At 51.0% G+C, this 19,011-nt stretch overlaps 1 protein-coding gene across 3 annotated transcripts in view; it reads left to right on the forward strand.

The window, feature by feature from the left end:
• PHKA1 (phosphorylase kinase regulatory subunit alpha 1) overlaps positions 1-19,011 on the forward strand; it is a 1,109,231-nt gene that overhangs the window by 1,047,184 nt on the left and 43,036 nt on the right. For all 3 annotated transcript variants that reach the window (XM_085630734.1, XM_085630735.1, XM_085630736.1), the window contains one exon: positions 2,431-2,631. In XM_085630734.1, the coding sequence (XP_085486860.1) occupies positions 2,431-2,631 (201 nt within the window). The remainder of the gene's footprint in view (positions 1-2,430; positions 2,632-19,011) is intronic.

The following is a 19,011-nucleotide window of genomic DNA, read 5'->3' on the forward strand; positions in this document are numbered from 1 at the left end:
TGCTGGAGTTCCATTGGATAAGATATGCCGTGCTGCGACATGGAAGAATGTCCACATGTTCACAAAACACAACTGCCTCCAATATGCACAAAAGGAGGATGCAGCAGTTGGACAAACTGTGTTACATTATCTCTTTCATTAAGGTCAGATTCTTTACATTTCTTTAACGCTGGTCTATTATTATTTTCTTTACTGTTGCACTGATTATTTTGTTCATGCTTTTAAGTCTCAATTTATCCGCAAACGACAGTACAATTTCGGTACTGCTTGCTATTCTGATTCAGTCATGTGAATCAAGGAAAGATACCCCAATACTGGATAAGAAAACAAGTTACTTACCTGTAACTACAGTTATCCAGTATTGGTATCTTTCATAGATTCACATGCACCCACCCTCCTCCCCGTGGAACCAGTTCTCAGTGATTTTGGGGATATTTACTTCCCACTTGTGCTTGGAAAATCTGAGGAGAACAGCTTCTGTTGGGAGTGTTCTAGAGGGTGCCGATAGCCGATTGGTTGGATCTGATTTTTGGTCCTTTTCCTATAAGGACATAGATAGGCTACTAAGATATAGCCTTTGGCCTCTTTGGGCCTATTTATTACTTATGGCACTACTTTTGTATATTACCGTGGGACTCCCATCTCGGCTACGTGGAATGATTCAGGCATGTAAATCTATGAAAGATACCAATACTGGATAACTGTAGTTACAGGTAAGTAACTTGTTTTCTTTTTGTGTGTAGCTTTCATCCCTGGCTCGAGTTTGCTCTCGCACACTTATTGACAGAGGTTTTACGTGCAGGACCTGAAGTTCTGGGTTGCTGTAAAGCTATCAGTGTTTACCACAGACCTTCCTTCCTCATATGTGGAGAAGTGTGGCTCAATGGTTAGAGCGGCAGACCCTGATGCAGAGGTCTGGCCCGGACCAGGGTTCAATTCCCGCCTCGGCGGGTCTTGGGCTCAATTTCCCCAGACCCGATAATTCTCGCATCGGTGCCTATTCTAATCATGTGTCCCACTCTGCAACTCTGGGCAATAGCTTGCTTAATCTCCACAACGGCCCCAAACGCGCTAGGATGCCTGGCTTCACCTTGGGGGTGCCCAGGAGTGGGCACTTCACAGGGAAAGGCCAGGAAGGGTTCCACAGCGGTATGTGCACAGCGCCTGAGAGACCCTTTCGGGGGGGGTGCGGAGCGCTATATAAATGCACTACATTTACATTTACATATGCCACAATGTTGGTTACCTGAGTTTGTTACTGTTGCAGGGATTCTGCACATACACAGAACTATCCGCAGGAATATGGGACCTCGGTGTATAGGGGCTAAGCCTTCCCACCACCTTAGTACCCACAAACCCAGGACCGACTAGCTATAGTGTCTTACTCGCTGTCCTACACACTCATGAAGAAGCACATGATTAGACACCCCAGAACACAACACTCCCGGATCTCTCAGGAATCGCGGTAACAAGACACACCTTTTCGCTCACCCTCTCGTACATGTTCACAATAAGAACTGACCGAAACACAACTAAAGTTTAAAATGTTTATTTTAACTGTCGTGCTCTAAAACGCAGTATACAAGCCACAACCAGATTCACAAACCTAACACAGCATTGCAGCAAGGCCAGATATCATTAAGGGAGATGTCAACATACAAAGACAGTGGATAAAGGACTGTAAGGTCTAACCACCCTCCCCTTGCTAAGAAGAAGCTTTATTATATGATAGAAAATCTCTGGGCTTTGTCAGAAGACCAGATATTTTAGTGCCTAGATGGTATATCTACATCAAAGGAACCGCATGGCTCCCTCTCCAAGTGTGTCTTACCGAAACATGCAGCCCCATAATAACAAAGAACGAGTATCCAGCAGCAGCTGCATTAGCATGTTTTGTCTAGGTGCTAGGGACTGACCAGAACAAAATAACAAGGGGCATTGTTTATTGACCTTGCTCACAATGTTCAGACTAAACTCCAGGAACAGGCAGAGAACAGACCAAGCAGACGGTTCTCATGTGAAAGGCATAAACAGAGTCTTGCAAAAATGAAGACATGTAGTAACGTACGCAAAAGCAGCATCATGGCTTCTGGGATCATGCTAATTTAGCGATGTCGACAATGTCCCTATCTGCCTCGTGACACTACATTTAAAAATGCATTGGAGGAAATCGGTTTCTGTAACCAAAATAGGATGCCCTTGTTAAAATTATTATTTAAATATCCTCAAACTCATGATAACTCAAATTAGTGAGTCTTGATAAATTCTAATCCTCAGTTCATGTTGCTCCAGTTGTTCTGCCTTATAATTGTGGGGTTGAGTACCACCACGGTTGCAGTTGTGTATCCTGCTAAGGCATATGCAGTGGCCACAGACTGACTATTTTGAAGTGAAAGTGTGTTGTGTTAACGTCTGTTTTCTCTTCACCAGATGACTCCCGGTGAAATCAAGTTCTCCGTCCACGTGGAGTCCGTGCTGAACCGAGTGCCCCAGCCGGAGTACCGCCAGCTTCTGGTAGAGGCGATCCTAGTTCTCACCATGCTGGCAGACATCGACATCCACACCATCGGGGGCATTATTCACGTGGAGAAAATGGTGCACATAGCCAGTGATTTGTTTTATCATGACCAGGTATGTGACCCCCAAAGTCCATAGCCTTGAACCTTCAAAACAAGCTCTCTTTAATAATTTAATAAGTTGAAACTGTTACAGGAACAAAGATAACACAACAACATTTTGAAAGCTTACACCAGGCTGCCTGGTAGATTGTGCCTGGTCGAATCTTTTGGTATCGCAGTTCCAGATTTATAGGTGCTTTCCTATTATGATTACGTCCTTGTGCCTCTAGAAAAGTGGGTTACATATTTGTGTGCAAATGAAAACTCCACTCCCCATCTCTGACTTCTGTTTCACAAAGAGACTGTTATAACTCCCTCCCGCCAGCTCTATCCTTTGGAGCAATTCTTCATTACTTTGTTCTTCTGATAACTGCACCTTAGGAAATGCAGCCATATTTCTTAAACCATGCAAGCCATTCCTCTCAAAACTAGGATTCATTTTAAACTGTTTTGACCACATTCAAAGATATCAAAAACCGAGGAATGTGCCCCAGATAATTCCCTTTTAGGTGCCCTTTTTCAGTTTCTGAGTCTTGTGATATAAGAACTTTGAGTAATTACTTGTTCCCCATATGAATTCTTTTGCCACTGCTATAGTTGTTCAAAGAGGCACCTCACAGACCTCTCTGTCAGATGTCAGTACATGAGACAACTCTCTTGCTGTCATGGGCAGGATGCCTCATGTCCAGGCCGTATTAGCACAGAGCATACAGAATCTGCAATCCTTGGTAATGCATAGTTAGGCCGAGTTTCAGCTCCTATCAAATATTCATGGTTTTATTATGCTCAGGCACTCACATGGTCTGAAATGCAGCACACATTTGAAAAGATGTTGGCAGTACAACAGCACAAAACACCCAAACCAAGCACAAAGTGTAAGTAGCTACTGTGCTCCCACAGCAAAGACCAGATACCCAAACATGCAACATTACAATGAACATTAAAAGGACCAAAATATAAAATAGTAACATCAGTGAAAAATCTGCCTGCAGTATTTTCTTTTTCAAGGAACACCCTCTTACTCACCTTATCTTCTCCCTGTGACCTCCATAAACCCATGAAGCACTGTTTTGTCTGTCTTGGGTAAGTCCAGTCCACCTGCAAGTCTCCTTTCTCATTCCCTGTAGTGTCTCTCTTCATTTTCTCTTACCTGGTCCCCCTTTTCTGTTTCCTTTGTCCCCTCTCCCTGATATCAGGGCTTTGACCTCACCTTATAGTCACTTAGAGAATCATACAAATTAGCAAGATTAGCTTAGGACAGCTGTAATTTACAGCCAAAGTCTCTGTGCATTGATATTCTAAGCTAATTACTGTAAAATAATACTGGGTTTCATTCACTCACTATCGCTCTTTGTATTGCAAGGACTGTCTCTCGGTCTGGGTGTCTTTCTCTCTCTCTCTATCGATCTTTGGGCATCTCTCCTGGTCTCTCTCCTTCCTCATTGTGGAATGTGTACAGCAGCAAGACGAAAAACACTGGTTCATTCATAAGGGACATTAAAGAAAGAATATGTAATTCTCACAATCAGTTATTCATCTCCCCTTACACCCTCATGACATAATTCCTACCTCTCAACCATATAGTACAAAAGCCCCTTTATCCTACACCAGTTCTTCCTCTGCCCCTCTTCCCATCTGCAGCTGTATAACACTTCCTTAGCCCTTACTAATTTCCCTTAGTGAGTTCCCTTCTATTCTCTCTTCATGCATTACCTTACACACAACCAGTGCTTTATTTGTGCTGTGGTAGGCACAGTCACTCAGTTTATGAGACGGGGACTTGTTTTTCATCTTTAAACCTTGACCCAGAGCAAGAGACTCAAAGGTGGAAAAGTGAGAGCTAGCTTAAAGATAGGAAAATGTGGCAAAAGGAGAAAGCAGGGATAACCAAGAACCTGCAAGAGTGCGTTAAATAGACAGGAAGTGTATAGTGATGGAAAAATGAGGCTGAAAGCTAAATCAGGTATTATCAACTCTGACATTCAGCAGAACTGCAGAAGACTGCTAGGAAATGTTTGGGCCCCTGTGTCTAATATTATTTCATTTAATAAATTAAGGATGCTTATAGCCCTTTTCTCCCTAAAATCATCTGCTCTTATCCAGCTTGCCTCAAGCTTTCGCCTTCAGTGCTTGCCTCATCCTCCACACCAGCCCGTCCTTTCTCTTCTTCCCTTACTCCTCTTCTATCAGCACTTTCTCTCATCTTACTCTGTTCTGTACCACACCACCTGGTCTCCTAAAATTACCACCCTGCCATCTTACATTCCTTCTCACAAAAAACCAGGACACAGAATTTTCTGTAATTCTGGTTAATTTCCATTGATTTATTTTTGCAAGGTTTCTGAGAGAGTGGATCTTTCAAGTCGACTGTAAGTGACTTGTATACCCAATACACTCCACAGTGTCAGAATTGAAGCCAAACTAAATGGAAAGTGGCTAGGTTGTCAGATCATTGCCCTGCCTGTGGGCTGCTCAGAGCTGCCCAACCCCTTTCTAGTGCCTTAGAGCCAGTGAGAATCCTGTCCGTAGTGATTTTAGAGCGGCACAGCCCTGTGATGGGGGTTCCATGCCTCTAGTGCCTCCAAGTGGACTGGATATATGTGTCGAAATCCTGTAGTTCATCCTTTGGTACTTATTTTATTATGACCCTCAAATGGATGAAAGGCTATGTAGACTAACATGGATTCAAGCATGTGACCATAGAAGTCCAGCACAGATCCTTGGAATGAGCACTTTAGATCCTTCAGCCAAGAGTGCAGAATATATATGTTACTGCACCACATGTTTTGGGCAGAGAATAGTGTCCAGAAATTGAAGTGACGCAGAAGCAGTAGATTTGCTACTGCTGTTCAACCCTCCAAAATTCCTTTAAAATATAAAGCAACAATAGGGGCAGGTCCAGCTAGGGACACAGTTGTTGATGCTGTAGACCGGCTCCCTGATTTCTTGGTGGCGCATGTTCTCAGAGCATCCTGTACCACCAAGGGAGGAAGTCTGAGGACATTTGCAGCACCTCTGATGAGTGTGTCTATTGGGTTTGTGTTTTTTAAGCCCTGACGAACACTGTAGAACCGGTAACTCAAAATACACTGCAACTCCCAGTGACCCCTGACACACTGCAAAACCCAATGACCGCCTACACACTTTTGAAAACCCAGTATCCCAAAATGCACTGCAACCACAGTGACTCGTGACAAACACTGTAAATCTCAGGGACTTCTGACACACTCTGAAAACCCCACAGTGTCACAAACCACAATGCCATTGACTCTTCACACTTCTAGCCAGCTGACCCCTGATGCTAAGGGACCTTGCTGACTCCTAGCAGACATTGCAAACCCTGCTGATCTGATAGACTTTGTAATCCTTACTGACTTGTGATTCTCTCCGTGCCCACTTGCAACACCCCACACTTTGGACCCCTCTGACACATCCTGCAATCCAAACATACTCAATAAAACCACACGCTTCTGACAAACTCTGCAAACCTGCTAATCCCTCACATCTAAGCCTGATGCTCCAGTCCCCGATCTGCTTTGGGGATGTCCCTTTCCTAACATTAAAAGGGATTAATCACTGACTATTTTCAGTCTGTCAAGGAGTCAGAAATGGGTTTGCGAATTTCCTGGTGCATTCCTATCATGTAATGCGCACCCCCACACACAGGAGGAAATATATTTGTTAATTATATAAGTGATTTTGCTCTTGTAAAAGTGGTAACTTGCATATGTAAGTTACAGTTAATCTGAAAGAGACACGTTAGTGATAGATTCCTTACCATAGAATATTCCCCAGGCGTCAGTCTGGATCCGGAAAGTTTTCTGCTTAACAGTACCCCTGCGCGCCAGTAGGTGGCGCTGTGCGGCTACGCGCCCGTCACTGGCGTGCGCGCCGAGATGACGTCACGGACGCTACTTAGGCGCCACCCTTGCGTGCTGACATCAGTTCTTTCTTTTTCCGCGCCGAAAGCGCAGATCCGGATTGAGCACGTACCCCGGTCAATTTTTGACCACTTCTTTGAGACTTTTGTCTCCTTCTCTTGTCTCCTGGTTCACGTAGGGATACCCAACTTTAAGTCTTATGGGTCGTGCCGCTGTAATATGTCGGTGGCGGACCCCCATGATGTCTGCCTCTACTGCCTGGACCCCGACCATGACTCCCGGGATTGTCGGGACTGCCGTGCCATGGCCCCAAAGGCCTTGCGGGAGCGGCGCCGGAAGTTGCTTGAGGTCTGGCACTCCTTCACCGCCGCTCTGGGTCTAGGGGCCGTTCACGGGACCGTTCGCGGGACCAGAGCCGTTGCTCCTCGGACTCTAAGTCTTCACCTTCAGATTCCGGTAAGCGACACCATAAGAAGAAGTCGAAGAAGCGTGTTCGCTCACTGACGTCCCCCCGTTGCTCCCCGGAGGGGGACAGGGGCTCCGCCCCGGCAGCTCCTCCGGAGCCTGGGAGTCCCGCAGCCTACCCGCTATTCCCGGTCCGTCGGCGACTCCCGAACAGATGCAAGAGTTTCTTGCTGCCATGGACCGCCTGTTTAGGCCTCAGGCTCCCGCCTGCGGGCCCCGCGGTCCCGTGTCCAGATCCTGTTGATCCGGCGGCACCGCCTCTGGCGCCGCAAGGTGCAGCACCGCTGGCTCCGGCGCTGCCCTTGGCTCCGGCCCCAGCGCTGCCCCTGGCTCCGCCACAGGGCCGCACTGGGTGCCGGTTATCCTGCCCCTGCCCCGGTTCTCGGACCATTTCGTTCCGACCTGGGATCCTCATTGGGATGTGGTTCCGGGACGGCCCCGGCCGGCGCCGCTCCCGGCGCCTCTGGCCCCTTTTTCCGTCTCCGGTCCTGCCACCGCGGCCGGCTCCTTCTACCCCTGGGCCGGATGAGGACTGGGACGGCTCCGAGGACCCCCTTGCACGGCAGTGTGACTCAGAGCGGGATTGGGTGGATGACCTTCAAGATGCGGGTGAACTTGATGTGTCTTCTGACCGGGGTTTGCCTCCCCTCTGCCTACTTTGGAGGAGAGCGCTTCCTACACTATGGTGCTGCGTCGAGCTGCGGAGGCTCTCCATCTCGACCTCCCTATGGTGGCCCTTAAGACCAACCTCCTTACGGAGGTACTCCAGACGGCGTCTACGTCTTCGAAGCCGTTGCTCCCTTTCAATGAGGCCCTTACAGAAGTCATCTTGGGCACTTGGTTGTGGCCGGCCTCGGGGGCACCGGTGGATAAGAACGTCACTAGGCGTCATCGCCCGGCACCTGGTGACCCTGCCTTCTTGACCACTCACCCCACGCCTGAGAGCCTGGTCATTCAGGCCTCGACGTCGCAGAGTGCCTTTCCCACGGCTCCGCCGGATAAGGACTCTAAGAAGCTGGACCAATATGGCAAGAGGTTGTTCTCCTCGGCCAGCTTGGGGTTGCGGTCAGTTAATACCGCCTGCTTGTTGGGCCGTTACTCCCACGCCGTGTGCGATACGGTAGCAGAGGTCCTGCCTCAGTGTTCTGAAGAGGTCCAGGCTGTCTTTTCCCAAGCGATTGCGGAGGGCAAGGATACGGCGAAGTTTGCCATCAGTTGTGGTCTGGACACGGGCTGATTCCTTGGGCAGGGCGAGTTCCACGACTGTGGCGTTGCGGCGTCATGCCTGGTTGCGGTCTACCGGGTTCTCGCTTGATGTCCAGAGCTCGCTCATGGACATACCCTTTGATGGCTCTTGTCTCTTTGGCGACAAGGCGGACAGTGCCCTGGAGTGCTTTAAGGACTCACGGGCCACGGCTAAGTCTTTGGGTCTTTCCGCTAAGAGCCTTCCTTTCGTGGCCAGGGTAAAGGCACCCAGTCGCGCTCCTCCACAAAGCCTGTGCAGAACCTACCTCAACGTGGGTGCGGACGTGGCTTCCGCAGGGGCGGGTCTGGTAACCAGCGGGCGGGGCAGTCCGCACCCGCTGCTTCCACCTCCAAGCCTTCGTAATCTGAGCTTCAGGGGGCACCCCACGCCGGTTGGAGGCAGGGTCTTTCACCACTGGCACGGTATCACTTCGGACAAGTGGGTGCTGCAGCTAATCTTCCGAGGTTACTCGCTCCCTTTTCTGTCCTCCCCTCCAGCCATGCCACCTCGGTACCACCGCATGTCGGGGGATCATTTGGCTCTTCACCGCCATGAAGTCACGGCCCTCCTGGCCAAGGGGGGCCATCGAGTACGTTCCTGATCAGGAAGTAGGGAGTGGTTGCTATTCCCACTACTTTCTGGTCCCCAAGAAGGACAAGGGGGGCCTGCGCCCCATCTTGGACCTCCGGGACATCAATCGCTTCCTCCGGAAGGAGAAGTTCAAGATGCTGACTCTGGCACAGGTCCTGTCTGCGCTGGAGACTGGATGGTAGTGTTGGACTTGCAGGGCGCTTATTTTCACATTCCCGTCCTGCCGGCCCACCGGCGTTACCTGCGGTTCACGGTAGGCCAGGAGCATTTTCAGTTGTCCGTGCTCCCCTTCGGCCTTACCAGCGCCCCTCGGGTGTTCACGAAAGTGATGGCGGTGGTCGCATCTCATCTGCGCAGGTCAGTGGTGTCAGTCTTCCCCTACCTCGACGACTGGTTGTTGATGGCGGGCTCGCCCCAGGCAGTCGTGTCCCACCTCCAGACTACGGCCGACCTCCTGCATCTGCTGGGGTTCTCCATCAATGTGCCGAAGTCGCAGCTGAGTCCCTCTCAGAAGCTCCCTTTCATCGGAGCGGTTCTGGATTCGACGCTGTTTCGGGTTTAACCTCCCGAACAGCGAGTCCGGGATATTCAGGCTATGGTTCCGCTCTTTCAACCTCTATCCTGGGTTTCAGTCAGGATGACCCTCCGGCTTCTGGGCCTGATGGCCTCCTTCATCCTGCTGGTGCCGCATGCAAGATGGCATATGCGGGCTCTGCAGTGGGACCTGAAGTTCCAGTGGGCGCAGCATCAGGGCAACCTGTCCGATCATGTCCAGATCTCGGAGGGCACTGCACGGCACTTGCAGTGGTGGTTTACAAATCGCGATTGGGTCAATGGCAGATCCCTCTCCCTTCCCCAACCGGAGCACACAGTAGTGACGGATGCGTCCCTCCTGGGTTGGGGAGGCCACATGGGAGAGGCGGAGTTCAGAGGCCTCTGGTCTCCGGCGGAGTCCCGGCTCCATATCAACCTTCTGGAGCTGTGGGCGATCCGGCTTGCACTGAAGGCATTCCTTCCCTCTGTCCGGGGAAGTGTAGTGCAGGTGTTCACGGACAACACCACCGCCATGTGGTATTGCAACAAACAGGGCGGGGTGGGGCCGTGGACCCTATGTCAGGAGGCTCTGCGCCTCTGGACGTGGCTGGAACATCAAGGCATTACCTTGGTGGTTCAACACCTGGCAGGTTCTCTGAACGCCAGGGCGGACAAACTCAGCCGCCGGTGCATGGTGGATCACGAGTGGCGTCTGAAATTGGAAGTGGTGCAAGGTCTCTTTCTGCGATGGGGAGAGCCGTGGTTAGATCTATTCGTCACCGAAGAGAACGTGCAATGTCATCAGTTCTGTGCATTGGAATTTCCAAGGCGGCACTCGCTCAAAGACGCTTTTAGTCCCGAGTGGAGCTGCAGTTCGTTGTACGCCTTTCCTCCTATACCACTTCTGCCCAGAGTGCTGAAGAAGATCAGGCGTGACCGGGCCCAAGTTATTCTTGTGGCTCCGGACTGGGCTCGAAGAGTATGGTATCCCGAGCTACTCAGTATGAACATCGATCCCCCGATCCGTCTGCCTCTTCGGGAGAATCTTCTGTCGCAGCAGCAGGGGACGGTCCTCCACCCAAACCTGTCCAGCCTCCACCCCCATGCTTGGAGATTGAGCGTCGACAGTTGACACCTTTCGATCCTTCTCCCGAAATCTGTGATGTCATCCTGGCAGCCAGGTGTCCCTCCACTAAAATGGTGTACGTCTGTAGGTGGAACAGATTTGTTGCATGGTGCACAGCTAAGACTGTGGATCCCCTTTCTGTCCCTCTTTCTGAGGTTCTTCTATTCCTTCTCTCTTTGGCCCTACAGGGCTCTGCTCTGGGCACTGTTAAAGGTTATCTTTCGGCCATCTCTGCCTTTCTACGGCTTCCAGATCAGCCTTCTCTTTTAAAGTCCCCGGTTGTTAACCGTTTTCGTAAGGGCATTACGCATACGTTCCCACCTGTGCACTTCATAATGCCTCGGTGGGACTTGAATCTTGTCTTGAGTTTTCTGATGTGCGCTCCCTTTGAGCCCCTTCATAACTGTCCCTTACGTCGTCTTACTCTCAAGACGGCTTTCCTGGTAGCTATCACCTCTGCCAGGAGAGTGAGTGAGTTCCAGGATCTTTCTTCCAAACCTCCTTTCCTTTCTGTTCATCCGGACAAGGTGGTTCTGAGGACACGTCCTTCTTTCTTGCCAAAGGTTGTCACGCCCTTCCACATCGGGCAGACCATCACCTTGCCCACCTTTTTTCCGCCTCCGCATCCTTCAAGGGAAGAGGAGCGGCTCCACCGTCTGGACCCAAAACGTGCGCTCGCATTCTATCTGCAGCGTACACAGCAGTTCCGGGTGGATGATCAGTTCTTTGTTGGCTATGTGGGCGCCAAAAGAGGTCGGACCATCTCCCGGTGGGTCGTTCTGTGCATCAAAGTCTGTTACTCCTTGGCCAAGAAGGAGCCTCCTGTGGGACTGCGTGCCCATTCGACCAGGGCAACTGCAGCCACTACAGCCTTGGGACGTGGTGTCCCCTTGCACGATATTTGTCAGGCAGCTACGTGGGCCTCGCTGCACACGTTTACCAAGCACTACTGCCTTGACAGTCAGGTCTGGAGAGATGGCTTCTTTGGCCGTTCTGTGCTCTGCGACTTTCTGGTATAATTTTGTTCGCAGACCCACCACCGGGGTTGGTATTGCTGGGGTATCTATTCTAAGGTAAGGAATCTATCACTAACGTGTCTCTTTCAGATGCACAAGTTACTACTTGTGTAACGATATATCTGTAAGAGACATTAGTTAGTGATAGATTCCTTACCGCCCCACCCATCCTCCCCGTTCTGCGAACTGATTACTAGGGTTAAGGTCATCCCCTTTTAGGGCTCTAGTTTTATGCACCAAAGGTCAGTTTCTCACATGGCTCTGCGTTTCGGCGCGGACAGTTGTGTACAGAACTGACGTCAGCGTGCATGGGTGGTGCCTAAGTAGCCTCCGTGACGTCATCTCGGCGCGCACGACGCCAGTGACGGGCGCGGAGCCGCACGGCGCCACCTACTGGCGCACAGGGGTACTGCTAAGCCGAAAACTTTCCGGATCCAGACTGAGCCTGGGGAATATTCTAAGGTAAGGAATCTATCACTAACTAATGTCTCTTACAGATATATCGTTACACAAGCAGTAACTTGTGCAACAAGCATATAGCTTTGTGAATTAAACCCTTTTTTTTTTTTGCTCTTTTGTCTCATATCCACACCCCACACTATAGATAAGTCTCAGATATGTTTAACATGCTTGATCTCAAATGGCGGACGCAATTTTTTTCCTTTTTAAATGAACACTTCAGCTAAATAGTTTTAATATACCTTTTAAATGTTGTGAAATTAGGTGCAGTTTTGATGAACTTGAGCTTTAATTGGCCTGCAAAGCAAACCCCACTGTGATAGAGGTCAGAACATCTTTTAGACTGTAAAATCATTGCTCTGTGTTTACCAAACTTCATATATGTAAGCACATAAGCATCGAAGGAGGTGGCAACTTTTGTGACCTTTAGTGAAAGATTTCAAACTGTAAATGTGCCCCTATAATATTTATGTGCCAATATATTGACAGAATAAATAATGGATAACTGTGTTATAGGTAACTTGTAGTGCTAGTGACTTCATTTTTGACTCTGGCTTTCCTAAGATGGTATGTGCATTATTTGTATAAGCCATTATGCCAGCACAAGTCATAGCGATGAAGGAGGAGAGCCAAAGTGAAGAAAAGACAAAGGGAAAGAAGTAAGAGCCATGTGGGCTGAGGCGGTTTTCTTCAAGACGTTATTTCACTAGACAGGCAACAGTGCTTTATGGAAAACCAGCCAGGGAGAGAATGAAAAAAAGAATGAATGCAGGAAGAATGGCTCAGGAGAGGAAAGGATGGTAGATGTCGGGGTAAGGGATGGGTGGCGCAGAGTAGAAATCATAATACAATATTCAAAAGATACTAAGGCAGTCAGCTGCCTGCCTGCTTCACTGTTTAAAAAGCCAGACTTGTATGAGCCTTCCCTTAATAATAAAATTCAATTATTTTCCATCTGCCTAACGGGAAAGGCAGGAGGTACAAACTGGCTCCTACGAGGATGCAAGTTATCGGGATTAGAGATGTGCAAGCTTTAACAATGGCTTGAGGGGTGGGAGGGCGAGGGTTAGTTTAGCAGAAAGGAAAGCCTATGAAAAAGAAAATGCTAAGTTCAGATCTTTGATGTCATGAAGTAATTGCTCCCTGCTTAAGAGACAACATTATACCCAGGAAATCAAATTAGGTTGGATTTAGGATTGCAAGGCCTATGTATCTTGTTTAATTTTCTACCTGCTGCAGCACAGCAGCCACTAGTCTGTAGCTCAGTCTTTCTCACACTCTGATTACTACCATTGGTCCTAGTTGTTCAGTTTTAATGGATAATTCTAACCGCAGATTCCTCACCTTGTGAATATTCCCCAGATTTCAGACTGGATCTGAAAACTTTAGAGCAGTACTCCTGCATGCTGGTAGGTGGGATCATGCAGCTTCGCGTCAACGTCATTGACCTCTGAAAGTGATGAGCGGAGTCGCATGTAAGTACCACCCTTGCGATGACGTCCATTCCTTTATTTCCGCAACTTCAGAGGCAGATACAAAGCTACTCTTTTGTCTCTCACAATTTTTTTTCCATCATCGTTTGAAGTATACCAGAGTGCAAGAAAAAATTTCCACTCTCTAACCAACAGGGTTCAAACCTTATAGGGACTGGCGCAAATAGATGTGTGTGACAAATCCCCACAAGGTATGCATTTTATTCTTGTGTTTGAAGCACAACTCCAGGCATTATGACGGCTTCACCCAGATGAATACGAAAGTCATACAAGACCATAAGGCAGAACTTTCCGTCACCAAACATCGAAAAACTCCACACCATGAACATTCGAAGTAAAAAAGAAGGTACCGTTCACCTGAAGATCTGCGTTGCGTTGCAGTCAGTCACAAGGATCCGCAAGGACCTTCAGTCAGATTTCCACCAGTGTTTCAGCCCCCTGCTCCATCTTGAACCTCCAGAACCGCTTCGGGTTGTGCACCAGTGCTTACCTTGGTTCCTGCTCCATGACCTGCGGTGGTTCCTTTTGCATCGCTGGTGCTGGAGGAGGCATAGCCCATTGTGCTCTCCAACTCCTAGCCAAAATTACATCAACTGGGGACGTGCTCCGATCCCATTTGGGCAGCCCTCCAGCAACCCATCTTATTCAAAGACAATGCCCTTACAATGTGACAGGGCCCAGGAACAACACAACATTTTTGGCACAGACTCTGATAAGGATACACTTGATTAAAGGGATGAAGTTGTCCTCAATATACTTAAGACAGTCAATATGAAAACCTACAAAATGCCAGTGGCCTGGACACCCTCCTGGCCTGGCGAATGAGGAGAGCGCCTCCTTAGCTGTTGTTGTATGGAGGACGAACAGCAAAACACACAAGATGATGGACGGAATGTTGCTCATTGGCAAAACATTCACCCCGAGTCACAGATCTGGGTTTAATCCATCGTTATTTTGCTCACCACGCCACCTCAGTTCAGACATGGCCATATGCAAATCAGTCTTGACCCTGTGCCTCATGGGAACAGTCCAGCCCGAACTGCCAAACCATGTCTTCCCTGGACCGGAATCAAGCATCCTAGGACCGGTTTCGGGGTTTCACCCCTTTTCAGCCAGGATAGCTTGACTCCAGTGGCGTAGTGAACACGGGACCCACGTCTGGGCATACCCTTCCCACATAGGGCGAATAGCAAAACACACAAGATGATGGACGGAATGTTGCACATTGGCAAAACATTCACCCCCAGTCACAGATCTGGGTTTAATTCATCGTTATTTTGCTCACCACGCCACCCCAGTTCAGACATGGCCATATGCAAATCAGTCTTGACCCTGTGCCTCATGGGAACAGTCCAGCCCGAACTGCCAAGCCATGTCTATCCTGGACCGGAATCAAGCATCCTAGGATCGGTTTCGGGGTTTCACCCCTCTTCAGCCAGGATGGCTTGACTCCAGTGGCGTAGTGAACACGGGACCTGAGGTAATTCAGTTTTCGTATTTAGCCACCGGCGCCTCTGGCCCCTTTTTCCGTCTCCGGTCCTGCCACCGCGGCCGGCTCCTTCTACCCCTGGGCCGGATGAGGACTGGGACGGCTCCGAGGACCCCCTTGCACGGCAGTGTGACTCAGAGCGGGATTGGGTGGATTGGGTGGATGACCTTCAAGATGCGGGTGAACTTGATGTGTCTTCTGACCGGGGTTTGCCTCCCCTCTGCCTACTTTGGAGGAGAGCGCTTCCTACACTATGGTGCTGCGTCGAGCTGCGGAGGCTCTCCATCTCGACCTCCCTATGGTGGCCCTTAAGACCAACCTCCTTACGGAGGTACTCCAGACGGCGTCTACGTCTTCGAAGCCGTTGCTCCCTTTCAATGAGGCCCTTACAGAAGTCATCTTGGGCACTTGGTTGTGGCCGGCCTCGGGGGCACCGGTGGATAAGAACGTCACTAGGCGTCATCGCCCGGCACCTGGTGACCCTGCCTTCTTGACCACTCACCCCACGCCTGAGAGCCTGGTCATTCAGGCCTCGACGTCGCAGAGTGCCTTTCCCACGGCTCCGCCGGATAAGGACTCTAAGAAGCTGGACCAATATGGCAAGAGGTTGTTCTCCTCGGCCAGCTTGGGGTTGCGGTCAGTTAATACCGCCTGCTTGTTGGGCCGTTACTCCCACGCCGTGTGCGATACGGTAGCAGAGGTCCTGCCTCAGTGTTCTGAAGAGGTCCAGGCTGTCTTTTCCCAAGCGATTGCGGAGGGCAAGGATACGGCGAAGTTTGCCATCAGTTGTGGTCTGGACACGGGCTGATTCCTTGGGCAGGGCGAGTTCCACGACTGTGGCGTTGCGGCGTCATGCCTGGTTGCGGTCTACCGGGTTCTCGCTTGATGTCCAGAGCTCGCTCATGGACATACCCTTTGATGGCTCTTGTCTCTTTGGCGACAAGGCGGACAGTGCCCTGGAGTGCTTTAAGGACTCACGGGCCACGGCTAAGTCTTTGGGTCTTTCCGCTAAGAGCCTTCCTTTCGTGGCCAGGGTAAAGGCACCCAGTCGCGCTCCTCCACAAAGCCTGTGCAGAACCTACCTCAACGTGGGTGCGGACGTGGCTTCCGCAGGGGCGGGTCTGGTAACCAGCGGGCGGGGCAGTCCGCACCCGCTGCTTCCACCTCCAAGCCTTCGTAATCTGAGCTTCAGGGGGCACCCCACGCCGGTTGGAGGCAGGGTCTTTCACCACTGGCACGGTATCACTTCGGACAAGTGGGTGCTGCAGCTAATCTTCCGAGGTTACTCGCTCCCTTTTCTGTCCTCCCCTCCAGCCATGCCACCTCGGTACCACCGCATGTCGGGGGATCATTTGGCTCTTCACCGCCATGAAGTCACGGCCCTCCTGGCCAAGGGGGGCCATCGAGTACGTTCCTGATCAGGAAGTAGGGAGTGGTTGCTATTCCCACTACTTTCTGGTCCCCAAGAAGGACAAGGGGGGCCTGCGCCCCATCTTGGACCTCCGGGACATCAATCGCTTCCTCCGGAAGGAGAAGTTCAAGATGCTGACTCTGGCACAGGTCCTGTCTGCGCTGGAGACTGGATGGTAGTGTTGGACTTGCAGGGCGCTTATTTTCACATTCCCGTCCTGCCGGCCCACCGGCGTTACCTGCGGTTCACGGTAGGCCAGGAGCATTTTCAGTTGTCCGTGCTCCCCTTCGGCCTTACCAGCGCCCCTCGGGTGTTCACGAAAGTGATGGCGGTGGTCGCATCTCATCTGCGCAGGTCAGTGGTGTCAGTCTTCCCCTACCTCGACGACTGGTTGTTGATGGCGGGCTCGCCCCAGGCAGTCGTGTCCCACCTCCAGACTACGGCCGACCTCCTGCATCTGCTGGGGTTCTCCATCAATGTGCCGAAGTCGCAGCTGAGTCCCTCTCAGAAGCTCCCTTTCATCGGAGCGGTTCTGGATTCGACGCTGTTTCGGGTTTAACCTCCCGAACAGCGAGTCCGGGATATTCAGGCTATGGTTCCGCTCTTTCAACCTCTATCCTGGGTTTCAGTCAGGATGACCCTCCGGCTTCTGGGCCTGATGGCCTCCTTCATCCTGCTGGTGCCGCATGCAAGATGGCATATGCGGGCTCTGCAGTGGGACCTGAAGTTCCAGTGGGCGCAGCATCAGGGCAACCTGTCCGATCATGTCCAGATCTCGGAGGGCACTGCACGGCACTTGCAGTGGTGGTTTACAAATCGCGATTGGGTCAATGGCAGATCCCTCTCCCTTCCCCAACCGGAGCACACAGTAGTGACGGATGCGTCCCTCCTGGGTTGGGGAGGCCACATGGGAGAGGCGGAGTTCAGAGGCCTCTGGTCTCCGGCGGAGTCCCGGCTCCATATCAACCTTCTGGAGCTGTGGGCGATCCGGCTTGCACTGAAGGCATTCCTTCCCTCTGTCCGGGGAAGTGTAGTGCAGGTGTTCACGGACAACACCACCGCCATGTGGTATTGCAACAAACAGGGCGGGGTGGGGCCGTGGACCCTATGTCAGGAGGCTCTGCGCCTCTGGACGTGGCTGGAACATCAAGGCATTACCTTGGTGGTTCAACACCTGGCAGGTTCTCTGAACGCCAGGGCGGACAAACTCAGCCGCCGGTGCATGGTGGATCACGAGTGGCGTCTGAAATTGGAAGTGGTGCAAGGTCTCTTTCTGCGATGGGGAGAGCCGTGGTTAGATCTATTCGTCACCGAAGAGAACGTGCAATGTCATCAGTTCTGTGCATTGGAATTTCCAAGGCGGCACTCGCTCAAAGACGCTTTTAGTCCCGAGTGGAGCTGCAGTTCGTTGTACGCCTTTCCTCCTATACCACTTCTGCCCAGAGTGCTGAAGAAGATCAGGCGTGACCGGGCCCAAGTTATTCTTGTGGCTCCGGACTGGGCTCGAAGAGTATGGTATCCCGAGCTACTCAGTATGAACATCGATCCCCCGATCCGTCTGCCTCTTCGGGAGAATCTTCTGTCGCAGCAGCAGGGGACGGTCCTCCACCCAAACCTGTCCAGCCTCCACCCCCATGCTTGGAGATTGAGCGTCGACAGTTGACACCTTTCGATCCTTCTCCCGAAATCTGTGATGTCATCCTGGCAGCCAGGTGTCCCTCCACTAAAATGGTGTACGTCTGTAGGTGGAACAGATTTGTTGCATGGTGCACAGCTAAGACTGTGGATCCCCTTTCTGTCCCTCTTTCTGAGGTTCTTCTATTCCTTCTCTCTTTGGCCCTACAGGGCTCTGCTCTGGGCACTGTTAAAGGTTATCTTTCGGCCATCTCTGCCTTTCTACGGCTTCCAGATCAGCCTTCTCTTTTAAAGTCCCCGGTTGTTAACCGTTTTCGTAAGGGCATTACGCATACGTTCCCACCTGTGCACTTCATAATGCCTCGGTGGGACTTGAATCTTGTCTTGAGTTTTCTGATGTGCGCTCCCTTTGAGCCCCTTCATAACTGTCCCTTACGTCGTCTTACTCTCAAGACGGCTTTCCTGGTAGCTATCACCTCTGCCAGGAGAGTGAGTGAGTTCCAGGATCTTTCTTCCAAACCTCCTTTCCTTTCTGTTCATCCGGACAAGGTGGTTCTGAGGACACGTCCTTCTTTCTTGCCAAAGGTTGTCACGCCCTTCCACATCGGGCAGACCATCACCTTGCCCACCTTTTTTCCGCCTCCGCATCCTTCAAGGGAAGAGGAGCGGCTCCACCGTCTGGACCCAAAACGTGCGCTCGCATTCTATCTGCAGCGTACACAGCAGTTCCGGGTGGATGATCAGTTCTTTGTTGGCTATGTGGGCGCCAAAAGAGGTCGGACCATCTCCCGGTGGGTCGTTCTGTGCATCAAAGTCTGTTACTCCTTGGCCAAGAAGGAGCCTCCTGTGGGACTGCGTGCCCATTCGACCAGGGCAACTGCAGCCACTACAGCCTTGGGACGTGGTGTCCCCTTGCACGATATTTGTCAGGCAGCTACGTGGGCCTCGCTGCACACGTTTACCAAGCACTACTGCCTTGACAGTCAGGTCTGGAGAGATGGCTTCTTTGGCCGTTCTGTGCTCTGCGACTTTCTGGTATAATTTTGT

This window comes from Triturus cristatus, chromosome 10 (assembly GCF_964204655.1).
Source record: "Triturus cristatus chromosome 10, aTriCri1.1, whole genome shotgun sequence".
NCBI classification, from domain to species: Eukaryota; Metazoa; Chordata; class Amphibia; order Caudata; family Salamandridae; genus Triturus; species Triturus cristatus.